Raw genomic sequence first — 12,610 nt, forward strand, 5'->3', positions numbered from 1 at the left:
TGGTATGGCAAGAGCGCTTTATAAAAACGCACGAGGTATAAAAACCAGACTCTAACTTCAGGCATCTCTCTTCCTCCTTGATTTTATTCTACGCCGCAGGCCGGCCAGCTCCGCTTCCCCACCGCCCGGGCCAGGGCAGGCAGCGGGCCGGGCCGGGCCGCGCCGGGCGCAGCACGGCCCCTCCCCACCGCCTCAGCCGGGGGAAGGCGCCCCGGCGCCCGGCCGGCGGCTCCGCGCAGCCCGCCGGGGGTTGCGAGTGCGGGCGGGGCCGGCGGCAGGCGGCGCTGCGAGCTGCGCAGGCGGCCTCCCGGCGGCCTCTTCCCTCCCGGTGCCGCCGAAATCAAACCCGGCCGCTCGCCCGCGCCGGAGGCGACATGGTAAGCGGCGGCCGCGGCGGGGCCGCCCGCCCTCCTCCCGCTCTCGTTGGCGACGTGAGGCGCGGGTACCGCGCCCGGGCCGGGCCGTGAATGAGGCAGCGGGGCTGCTGAGGGAGCGGCAAGGCGGGGCGGACATGGCGGCGGCGGCAGCGGCGGGCCGGGGGCGGAGCAAGCCGGCCGTTGCTGCGCGTAACGGTCGCCCGCGCCTCGCCTTCCCTCCCCCGCTGCGGCCGCTGAGGGAGAGCGGCGGGAGCCGCCCGCCTGCCGCCGGGCCCGCGTCCCCAGCGGCCGCAAGGCAGTAGGAGGCCTGCCGGTCCGCCGGGCCCTCTCCTCCCGGTCGGGGGAGGCACTACGGCTCTCCATGAACACCCGCGACGCCGGGTCTGAGGGTGTAGCGTTACCGCGGCGTGGGCCGTTTCTTTGCCTGCTTTCTTGACGAGCAACGTAAATCTAACCGGCCCCTGGAGCGGTAGCTGGAGGCGGGCACGGTGCCCACTAGTCCCGCCGGCAGGCCGGGGGAATGGGCGGCCGCCCGCCCGCCCGCATTCCCCGGTGTGAGCAGGCTGGGCCGGGCTCTGGCTGCGGGCGTGGGGGGGTGGCACCTGTGGCTGCCGAACCGGTGCGCCTGCTGTGTTTTACATTCGTGGCGACTCCGCTGCGTTTGGTTGCTGAGGACTGTGCCGAGCTCTATTAATAAAACTCAAAATTCTCTGCGAAGTATCTTGTATCCTAGTTTTGCAAGGGGAACGTCAAACTAGTGTCTCTGACAGTGATCACAGGAGGCTATTTCTCGGGTTTGTGTTACCGGTAGCAGTTTGTGAGTAGTCGTTTCTGCCTTTTGCTTGTCTTTCAATCCGTGTTATTTACTGCTTGGTCACACAACTGCAGAGAAAAGAAATAAACACAGTTTTTAAAACGTGACTTTGAAGTTATAAACTTCTGTAGGAAACTTGAAGAAAGACGTAGTACCTCAAAATTCACTTTATCTCCTTAAAAAAACCTAAATGGCCTACATCTCGCACTAGTGTCTCTATATCATAAGACAAAAAACAATTCTAAACAAAAAACTCAAAAGATATTCCTTCTTATCTTTTTAAGGACTATTAAACATTTGGGTGAGTTGCTGAGAATTGGTATAAATGGACATTTTTAATCTAGTAAGGTAAAACAAGGAACTGTTTGGATATGCCAGGAAACATTGAGGTTTGAGCTGAACTGGATTGCGTGAAAGCTCTGCTCCAAACTTAGAATATAGGTCCCTCAGTTTAATAGATTGCAGGTGGATTAGCTTGGTGTAATGATTCTTTGAGAATTAGTTTATCTGAAAGTCTGAGGTTAGTGGTAAGGTATTTTAAAGGATGGCAAATATAACTTAGAGGTAAATAGATTTGAGTTCTGAGCAGATGTTAATTATTCAAATGGCTGAATGTGTTAGGGTTTGGTTGTTGGGTTTTTTTCCTGTTCTAGTCCAAGAAAAAAGGTCTGAGCTTTGAGGAGAAGAGAGTTCGCATGATGGAGATCTTTCTTGAAACAGTGAGTAACTTGTAATTGTCCTGCATTTACTTGGGTGGGAAAATGGGTCCTAAAAGGAGCTTAACTGTAGATGTAGATGAACTCTGTATATCCCGCTGTGCTTTTCACTGATGCCCTGTGTCACTAACATATAAATTACAGGGACAGAGCTCGATTCATATAGCTTCTATCATGTGGCTCATCCCCAGGTGGAGCCAAGGCATGAAGATGCACAGGTGGTGTTAAATGCTTCCTGTGCTCCCTATTCATATCTTCTCATTTTGAGTCTGTTACCATAAGAGGGATAGCAAGAGATTAGGAAGTATGCCACTGTGGTTTATGATAGGAGGAAGAAATCTAAGCGTTAGAATAGATGAGAGCAGACCTGGAAGAGGTCACTGGGGAGAAGAAACCTGGAAATCCAAAAGCAGAGCTATGATTACATTGGTGACGTATGTAATTCACTATGTTTCACCTATTAAAAAATTATTGTGACATTTGAGTACTTGAGCAACGTGGTGCATCTGGTGCTGACAATCTAACCTGAGCTCTGTCTGCCCTAAGGGGTTTACTGACTAACTTGAGGCAAAATATGGTGACTTTAGACCACCAAAGAAAAGAACAGGGCTTGTTACAATAATAGCCTTTTTAAAAATTTTATTTAATTCTGAGAATGTTCTAATTCTATTGAGGGGTATGCAGCCTGTTTCCCTAGCAAAACATAAACATGCAATGTATTTCCTACTTGATTTTGTTGCCATTGATTTAGTGTAAAAACCACCCAGGCTTAGATGACGCTGTCATTTGGAACTAAAATGTCTTTTATGTTTTGCACAGAAAGATGTGTTCCAGTTGAAGGATATAGAGAAGATTGCTCCAAAAGAAAAAGGGATTAGTAAGTGTTTACAAAAGTTATTTTTCTTGAGCCCTTGGCCAAAATGGGACATTGTTAAAATGTCATAGCTGACTGTGAGTTAACTACTAAAACACGGGATGGGGTTTTTCCTAGGCTCTGAGATGCCTGACTTGCAGTGACTTTCAGTCTATGAAATTGTTACGTGCACTCAGGTAGTGAACAGAGGATTTAAATGTCTGTCTGTAATGTCGCAAGTATCTTAAAATGCTAGTCCAGATGTACACAGTCAATGTTCTATTGAGCTTTCCCTCCCCCAAAAAAGGCTAGACAGCTGTAAGTGGAAGGGGTTTGTCTTTTCAATGAAAGCCTTCCTGATAAGATCCATTGGTTTAGCATCAGGTCCAAGAGGATTTATCTTATGGTGTTGAGTCGTTTTACATGTTCCTCATTCTGCTTCCTTCTACGCCCATTGATAAAAGGGGGGCGAAGCATAATTGTGTAGTTGCCACTGTCCTTGACTAGCATATCTTTGTGGCACTGTAAGAGTAAATGAACTTGTTGAAAGAACTGCAAACATATGTGAGTATCGCAAAGCAGTGTTTTTCAGTTATGTCAGCAGCTAATAGAAGCACTCATAGGCTTCTGAAGACATGTGGTGCTGTCTTGATTGGTTTGTCAATGCATATGTTTAATTGTAATTTGCAGGAAAAGGATGCAAAACAGTAAATACAAGCAATGGAATTTCACATTTAAAAATCTGGAGTGTAGAGTTTCTAAAATCATCTACACCTTTGAATAGTCCAAATTCATCCTGCCTCTGCGTATGAAGGCATTTAGCCACACAACCCAAGCCCCAGTTACTCTGAAGAGAAAAATGTCTAGCCTGTGGAAACACCCCCATATGGGCATCCAGACTAAAGCTTCCAAAAGACTGGATGTTCCTGATCTGGGATCCCCTTTAGACTTGAAATTGAGAGTCAGACACTGAAAACTATAAATTAGCTCACAAGTCTTTATATCTGCAACACTTGAGGATAATAATAACTACTTTGCTTTGTTGAACAGGTACCATTTTTGAAATGGTGAATTATACTGCAAATTTACTAGAAAATGAAGAATTATGTTCAGAAATGTTTTGGATCCTTCTGACAGCAGATGACTTTCTGTATTGGAACTGAATATAATTAAAAGTAAAATCTGCCCCTCCTGAGTCTGTAGACAGATGGCTTTAGTGCCTCTGCTGCTGTTAAATGCTTTGCTAAGCATTACAAAGTGAAATGTAATTACAATCAAGAAATTATCAAGAAATTATAAGTTATCCATGTTAGAATTAAGATGGCAAGACTTCTCAAGTACCCTCTCATGAGTTTGTTATGGTATTGTACTGTAATATGTACGTATGTTTTATGGTACTCATGAGCAGTGTTTTACAAACATCTGGTAGCCGACTGTACAGAATAGCAGCCTCTATGTATAAACTGCTAATTTCAAAGAGATTCATTCCTTCAAGTGAAGCATCAGGCATGGTATCCTCTTGAAATCTTCCAGCTAGCTGACATTATAGTAAAATATTCATACAGACGACTGCAGATGATGGCTTACGGTATTCATAATTCTCCATAGTTTAGATGCTATGCCGTTCTAATTTGATATTTTTGCTTTTATTAGCCTCGATGTCAGTGAAAGAGATTCTGCAAAGCTTAGTTGATGATGGCATGGTGGACGCTGATAGAATTGGAACTTCCAATTATTTCTGGGCTTTTCCAAGTAAAGCTCTTCATGCCAGGAAGCTTAAATTGGAAGAATTGGAGTCCCAGGTAAATCTGTTTTAAGGAAAGTACTTATTTACCTGAATGGGTTTGCTTTTTTCCTTACACCCCCTTGTCACGCTTGTTCATATTGCGCGCTCTCATGTGTGCGTACACACACACAGATTTTACTGTAGGAATCATCTGGCACGCATGGTACGACGTTCTCATTGTCTTGTTATCACGTCAGAAAAATTTTGGAGGTTGTTCTTGTTGGAGCTTGAGAAGACTTCTTGTCTACTTGCTGGTGAAAGCAGGTTATTCATGATGCAAAATATCATTTAAGGACTTCCTCTAAATATTTAGGTAGCATATGCTTTTATGTGTCTTTTATATAATGTAGGCCATCATGTTGTCATGATCTAAAAGCCATGAGAGGACTGAAATGCATAACCCAAGTAAATGTGGCAATGATTTCTACTTATGGCCATTGTGCTTTCCTCTCTGCTTTTATCGGTAGCTTAATTTGGGAGCACTTGTGTAATCCCATATTGCATTTTTGTTAAGAGAGAAGAGCAAATTGGTCATGATCTTCTGCAGAAGAGCAAGGCATCTTTTGTTGCAACATTGCTGTTCTATTGATCAGGTTCTTTCCTACATTTTGGGAACTGTCTTTCTTGCTTCTTCTAATTGGAGTGGGAAAGCATCTATTCATCAATTCATTTGCAACTAGAGTACATGATAACAAGATCAATAAACTAGCATTATGGTCTGATTGCACCACAACACTGCCAACTTTTCCCATGCTTATTTAGCATTATGTCCATTCATTAAAGAATCATTTGAATTAATGCAAAATTATTGGTAGCATCTCAACATCTTTACAGACGTTATTTTCTTCAGGCATAGCTCTGGTATCGTCATTGCCATTCTATGCAGAGCGTTGTCAACTTCAGCTACTTCTTTAAAGCTCCAAATTAATTGTATAAAAACACGCTTTTTTCCCAGCTTGAAATGAAAAAGCAGTTTGTGAATCTGAAGACTGTTCACCAAAGCAGATAAAATAGCCTGATCAATGAAGTTGAAATCTCTTTTTTATGTATAGAGTGTAGTGTGACCATCTGAGAGGTAACCTTGTCATTGCTTGTAAATCTCAGTCATTACTAAACTGAAAAAGTCCAGTCCACTGTTCTGTTTTAACCAACATAAGATTGTTTCCCTTTGCCCTGAACATTTTAATTACTGGCGCGGGTGCTCTAGACGGCTATCTGAAGGTATTTCGTGTGTCTGCTTGCCTGGATCTGGCAGAGGGAGGAGACTACTGGTATTCTGTTGCATGCCCGATGCATTTGCTTCAGTTTTCAAGATCAAGAGTAAGACTTGCTAGGACTTTCACTTCCTTTCTCCTTATTCACTAATTCATATCATTTTTATGACCTAGTGATACATTCAGGGGTCTGTGGCAGTAAGGAGAAAGTACTGCAGTCCTCCCCATCATTAACTGGAACTGTGTATTGACAACCTTTCAGGCAGGTGCTTTGGATGAGTTGGAAAGTGCCTTTTGAGATAGCTATTGTGGTACTGTATGGGTCATCAAAATTACTGACTCTGTAATTTCGGGTTCTGCCACTGTCTTGCTCTATGTTTTGAGTAACTTTCTCAGCATCTCAGGTGACCTATTAGTATCACGGATATAAACTGTACCTTGTGTGTACTGAGACTTGGTTAATATTAAGTTGTCCCACTGACAGTTTTGTCTGCTCCTTTACTGTCTTTGTTTTCAGAACTCAGATGAGTCCAGATGTTAAAAACTTCCTCGATTTAGCTGGATACACTTGTACTATTATCAGGCATGAACTTAGTCTGGTGTGACTGGGCTTAAATTCATTTTTATTGACTGGTAGTAACAATGCACTGATTCCTACTCCAGTGAAGTTTCGTTTGTCTGCTATAGGAGATCATTTTAACTCTGCACTGACTTGGAACTGAGTTTCCTAGTAAAGTTACTCAGCTGCTTAGTATATTCACACAAGTTTTAGACCAGGCTACTTTGCCACAACAGAAATGCCAAATGAGCAATTGAATAAATACATGCCAAAACTCCTGCTCTGTTCATCAAACACCCTGATGCCACTGTCTTGTTGAATGCAAATGATCTGCTCTTGGATACTTTCTATTTTTGCTCATGTTCGATATTATAGCCAAGTAGTTGACTGAAGGAGTTGATATTTATTGTCTTTGCCCTTGGGCCCAGTCCCATCATGATTTTAAAGATAATTGATCAAGCAGGTCTTTGGCATACCCTGATGAATATCTTCTTGGAATGTCTTGCAGAATCTGCCTAATGTGCTCCACCATAAGTATGCAGGGGTTGTCTACAAACATATGCTTTAAATGTACTGTTACATTATTAAACATAAAACCATCTATTACTATGGAATTATAATAGGTATGTAGTTATTGTATTGTAATGTTTTTTTATGGTTATTTCTGTGTAGGAGATAAACTATGCTGATATAAACAGTTTCGCAATATAAAACTGTTCCAGTTGAGAGAGTTTTGTTACCAGACCCTTATTTGCAAACCAAGTCCTGCTCCTAACGTATGGGCTTATTGATACAAGAGCTCTCTTTAGACCATGTTATGAGTCCTAAAAAATACTTATATTCATTACCTTGCTTTTCTGATGAGAATGGAAGTATTTCAGCATTTCAGGGAAAAAACATTTTCACTAGCTGAAAATAAATTCTCTGTTGACACAGTGGAAAGGTGGCATTTTCAATGAATAGCGCTCTGAACGTTTTTACAAGATGATAACAGATTCTGTCTGTGAGTTCAAATTAGCTATTTTAGTGTTTGTATTCTTCTTGATGTGAACACATAGAGATTTTCTTAAGGGTTTCTAAATCCAGTCACTGAGTATCACAAAACTTCTTGTTAGAACATGCAAAGCAGAGGAAAAAAAGTAAGCTATTGTACCATTTCTGTTGCACGTTGCTTGTCTTTGATCATACCGGTATACAGCTTGCGGCATGCTGAGAGACATCTTTTCTTCCTGTGTCTTGTCCAGATCACTTGTTAGCTATATGAGTTGGTGTCTTTCTTCAGCTGTTAAAAGCTGGAATCAAGCCACCTTACTTAAAGCACAAGTTTAAAAATCTAGCAGTTCCGTTCATACTGCAATTAAGGTTTTTTACCAGGAGGCAATATCTTTATTTGCTTGAGGGCATGGGTAAGTAGTGAAGGGAAAGGGGTGATCCCCAATGCTGAACTGAGACATTTGAAAATAATGTGGAGGAATAGAACAAGCTTCTCTGTGATGCAAATTCTCGTATTAATTCATAGCGCTGAGGCTTACATTTGGCAGGTTGGGCCTGCTACAGGACCTTTTTCTTGCATATGTTGGTACTTCATAATGTTTTAGCCAAGCTGCTTGTAGCTCTCTGCATTTTTACAGAGCTTGTGTTCCTGGGGAGGCTCGTTTAAGAACTGTTCTTGAAACATTCGTTTCAGATTTTTTACGGATTATTGAGCACCACCCCAATTTAGAGACTCAGTAGCAAAGAAGTCTGACTCGGTATTCACAATGAAGAGCAAGCCAGTTTTGGCTGGATATTTAAAGTTACACTTCACAGTGGTTGTGTATACCTTAGATTTTTTTCAGGAAAGATTTATTACGTCATCACTGTGATCACCTTGTGCAGAGATATGGCAATTAAAAATAATGCTTGTTTGACATAGCTTCCCTCCCCACCCGCATCTTTCAACTTGCTTTTGTGGGGGCAGGTGTTTGGAGAGGGGCGCTAACCCCTGAACTGATGTATACGGCAAATCTTGTGCTGATCTGATTAGGATTAGGATCTTGGTGTTGCTCTCTAACCCAGGGTTACTGTTTGGACTTCTTCCTGTTTTTCTGAAAAGCAAGGACAGTGAATAACTTTAGTTTGTGTAGCATCTGCTGCAATTTTTTTCTCCGATAGCTCACAGAGTAAGAATTGCTAAGTAGGTTCCTATGGATTTTGTATTGATTTGTTTTGCAGTGGCATGGCTGCTTTTAAAGGTTTATGCCTTCTGCCAGGTGCTTGTTCTTCATCTCTTGGTTATGCTTATACAGCTGTGAACTGGACCACTGAAACAGTAAAAGATGTTGGAAGTTACATTTTGGTTAGATGGGTTTATAGTTGCATCAGTACAGCTATGAGATGGTGAAACTAGAGCAAGGGTGTGGATTGAGAAATACTGTTTTAACGAGGTTTATAAGTGGAGAAATTTTTAATGGCACTTCACCTTTGTCGCAAGAACTACAGAAGCTTTACTGAGAGGGTGTTTGCTTTTTTTTTTTCCTTCCATAAGAAAAGGTGAAAGGATGCGGTTTTATTCTTTATCAATATTTTCCTGGCAGTCAGGTTCTAAAGTTTTGAATTACCTATGATCAATTATATTTTGACAAAATGAGATATTTATTCTTGGCATAACAATACTGGAAGCTTAGGGTTTTTATTAAACTAACAAAGAATTTGACCTATGCGGAGTAAGCTGAAAGATCATAATTTATTGATGATTCTGCTGCCTTTTATTGATTTCACAGCAAGCATAAAATGAGGAGACTGGAGATGAGCAACTAGCGTGTTAATCACAGTCATGTTCGATCTCAGGCAAGAGCTGCTAGTATGTTTCATACAATTAGCCCCCTTGCATGTTTGGTTTTTGTATTGTTCTGATGTACCTGTTGCTACAGAAGGGATATGAATATGAAGGATATGTTACCTGCTGAGGAAAAGAAGGCACATATGCATCCAAAACCTTGACAACATTTTTATCAGGTAGGAAATGGTGTATCAGTGAGTGAGGAAAAGAGAAACCTTTCTGATGTAACCTTAGTATAAACAGATTCAGCTTAGATTTTCTTTCATTTTTTCAGCGACATCTTTGGTAAAACACTTGCAACTGTGCTGTCTGTTTTAGATAAGGTGAATTAATGCTTGTTTGGATTTTGCTTTATAGTGGCTTGAATTAAGTATTAATTAAAGTAACTAGTAACAGTGAGACCTTTTTCACCCAAGGGCTGATGAGTCTGCAGACCACAACCCTCAGAAGCCATAAGAAGTGTCCCATCTCTCCAGCACATTGTCTGCCATATCCAGTGTGACTGGGGGGATCTCAGCTGGAGTTGCACAGGGCAGGTTTAGTACTGACACTACAGGGCTTAAGGGAGGCAGAAGTAACTTCAGTGATCCTTGGTGACATCGAAGAGTGTCTGGCATTCATTATGACAGGGATATATGCTCAAACCAGAAGGTCATAGAGGATTGCCACAGCATAATGTACTATTTTTAACAGATAGGGAACTGAAATACCAAGTTCTTCAAAGATTTTGCAGTTGTTAGTCTAACTATTGACAGTACTGTGAGCACTGTAATTCAGTAGCTTGGGGAAACAACCAGTTTACTTCCTTTCCCCAGTCTGGTTTTCTGATAGTTCCATTTCACTGTTCAGTTCAAAACTGTTCATTTCACCATTTTACTGTTAATTGTCACACCTTATTTCTCATGCTGTTGCTTTCTTGTGGGTTATTCTTTTGTATTCTTAGGCTTTGCAAGGGAAAGTTTAACGGCAAACAGTATTATATCTGCTGTTCCTTCTGAGACCAAGAGCCTGATGGTGTCACCTTGTACTGCAACAAAGATTCAACAGAATCTTTTTAGAGCGGGATACAGGATGGACTTTTTATGCTGTTCCCTGTGCTCGCCTCAAGATACACGTGAGCAACAGAGACTTGGGGAGAATTTCTGGCAATTTTTTTTTTTTTTTTTTTTTATCCCACTAAGCATTGCATTGGGCCAGTGTTAGTTAAGATGGAAGGGATTAGTTGATGTTTCATTCCTTAAATCCCTGCCCTAGGGGGGTTGGTAAGAGGAGAGATTTTCACTTCCCATGACTCATGTATTGAGCCAGGGGAAGAATTTAGAAGTCAGTACATACTAACTCTCCTTTGGCAGCTAGTTTAAAAAAAAAAAAAAAAAACCAACCACCAAACCAAAACCCCAGGAATGAACTTGTCGTAATAGTGACTTCACATCACTGTGTGACAGAGCACTGAAATATGAAAAGAGAAAGGATTTATTTTATTTAAAAAAAAATAAAAAGTCTCAGGGAATGCTATATTAGGAAATGCTTTTGTTAGGAATGCACATGGTTTGAAAATAGTTAATGGAAAAAAATAATCATATTGGTGAGTAATCTGGCTCGAAGCCTCCTGGAGATGTTTGACAACATAACTAAAAGGAGCAAACCTTATTTGTTCAGAATGCACACAGAAAATTTTGAGTTTTAACCATGAGAAGGTTCTTTCAAGATGCAGCTTGATTTATTTCTATCCCTTTAGACGGATATATTTTTCCTCCTCAAATACTGTGACTGGATTACTGCATGGAAAGTTGCTGAATAGCGACTGCTTCAGACCACTGACTGAAGCATAAGAAACTTCTGCTGTCCACAGCGTTTCAGTCTGAGCAGCCTCCTCCTTGATCCAATTGACTCACTCAACTGTCAGTGTATTTCCACACAGTTTGGGAGATTGATTCTGGACTGCGAGTGGGTGCAAGTGCTCAGAGGTGGCTGGCTTAAAGTAATCAATCCTTAATTGAGGTACAAATCCGTGGAGATGACAGATGTTCAGTGAGGGGTAGCAGGCCTGATGGTGTTTGGAGTTGAGTGACGTTGCTGAAGATGATGGACAAGATGTGTACCCTGGCTGGCACTTGGAATCAGCCAAGGAGTGCCTGTGGGACCTAGTGCTGTTGAAGCAAGCTTTTTTGCATTGCTTTGTAGAAGTGTCCTCAGTAGATGGTGTATCAGCCTTTAACAGAGCTCCTTACACACCTCAGATCTCTATTTCAATTTTCAGCCTCTGTCAATGGTTTTGAATACAGGGTCTCACTGGATTTTCTCCTTGTGGCAGTGATGGGCTACCCCTAGAGGTACATGTGCAACACCTTTGGAATCCATGGCCTAATGCTTTTGATGGAAGAGTTTATTTTTTGGGTGCAAGACTTTCACATTATGATCAATTGAATAGCTGCAGTAATTCAGTATTCAGTATGTTTTTAAAAATACTTTTTTCATTTATCGAACATAAAGGACTAGCAGGCATAAAGTGCCTTAAGGTTTATCATGATCTTAAGCTTTGCTGAAAAACCTTTTAGAAAAGCTTAGAGCTATCTTTTTAATATGAATTTTATGAATGTTAGGGAATAGATAGCATAGTTAAAGAATTGTCCTCTAAAGCCAGAGAAGTACATCAGTACTTTTGCAACTAATGCGTGTGACTTGTGTTAGGAATTATTTATTTAGACATTTTTCTCTAATATGTATGCTCACAATTTAATTTTACTAGGTTGCAGAAAACGTAATAAATTGTCCCTTTCCAGGAAAAATAAAAGTCTAATTGCTGTAGAGTTCTCTCTTTCAATGCTCATTAAAATACATAGGCAGGATCCCAATGTGTTGACTAAGCAGTTACGGCAGTCTTCCCATATCCGTACTGGGCCTCCCTTTTTCCCTTTATTTATTTATTTGTTCTTCCCTGGTTTGGCCTGGCCATTTTGATAATCTGCAGCCCCAGTCTGCTGGGTGATTCTATTCCCTTCTGGCTCACTTTTTTTTTTTCCTCTTTTGTGTAGTAATGACTCTCCCAGCAGAGGCAATTAGTGACCCCTCCCTATTTTCAGCCTGCAGGCTTTCACTGACCTGTACCTTTTCTTTGAAATAAAGGACTAGACACATAAAGAAACGGCCAACTGTGAGGCTGGTATGGTATGATTAGCTAACTTCATACCATCCAGTGGGAGCTGTAGCAGTAAGAAGTATCCTAAAAGCAAGAGGCTGAGAATTTGCATCATTTAAACATTGAGAATATGTTGTTTATATCTCTGCTCATTTGTTTGTTGATGCTGGATCAGTCTCCTGGAATATGCTAAAAAAGTTTTATTTGAAGCAGTCCAGGGCTTTTGTTACCTCGTTGCATCTTGCATTTGAAAAATGTTGATGTCTTGAAATGATTCTGAATTTAGTGAGTCCTAAAATGTCCAGCAGAGAATACTCTTCTAATGCTGTAA

The 12,610-nt window shown here is 41.4% G+C and overlaps 1 protein-coding gene across 3 annotated transcripts in view; it reads left to right on the forward strand.

The window, feature by feature from the left end:
- Positions 1 to 267: 267 nt before the first annotated feature.
- The window catches only part of MND1 (meiotic nuclear divisions 1), a 41,401-nt gene continuing 29,058 nt past the window's right edge, over positions 268 to 12,610 (forward strand). For 2 of the 3 annotated variants that reach the window (XR_008233539.1, XM_052777597.1), the window contains exons 1-4: positions 268 to 377; positions 1,845 to 1,910; positions 2,727 to 2,784; positions 4,414 to 4,562. Coding sequence is in view for 2 of the 3 variants with exons in the window: in XM_052777597.1 (XP_052633557.1) it covers positions 375 to 377; positions 1,845 to 1,910; positions 2,727 to 2,784; positions 4,414 to 4,562 (276 nt within the window). In the remaining variant the exon portion in view is untranslated. Of the gene's footprint in view, positions 378 to 643; positions 1,172 to 1,844; positions 1,911 to 2,726; positions 2,785 to 4,413; positions 4,563 to 12,610 lie in introns of those variants that run through there. The other variant, XM_052777608.1, reaches the window with a different exon arrangement.

Source organism: Harpia harpyja, chromosome 2, assembly GCF_026419915.1.
Source record: "Harpia harpyja isolate bHarHar1 chromosome 2, bHarHar1 primary haplotype, whole genome shotgun sequence".
In the NCBI taxonomy this organism is placed as follows: Eukaryota; Metazoa; Chordata; class Aves; order Accipitriformes; family Accipitridae; genus Harpia; species Harpia harpyja.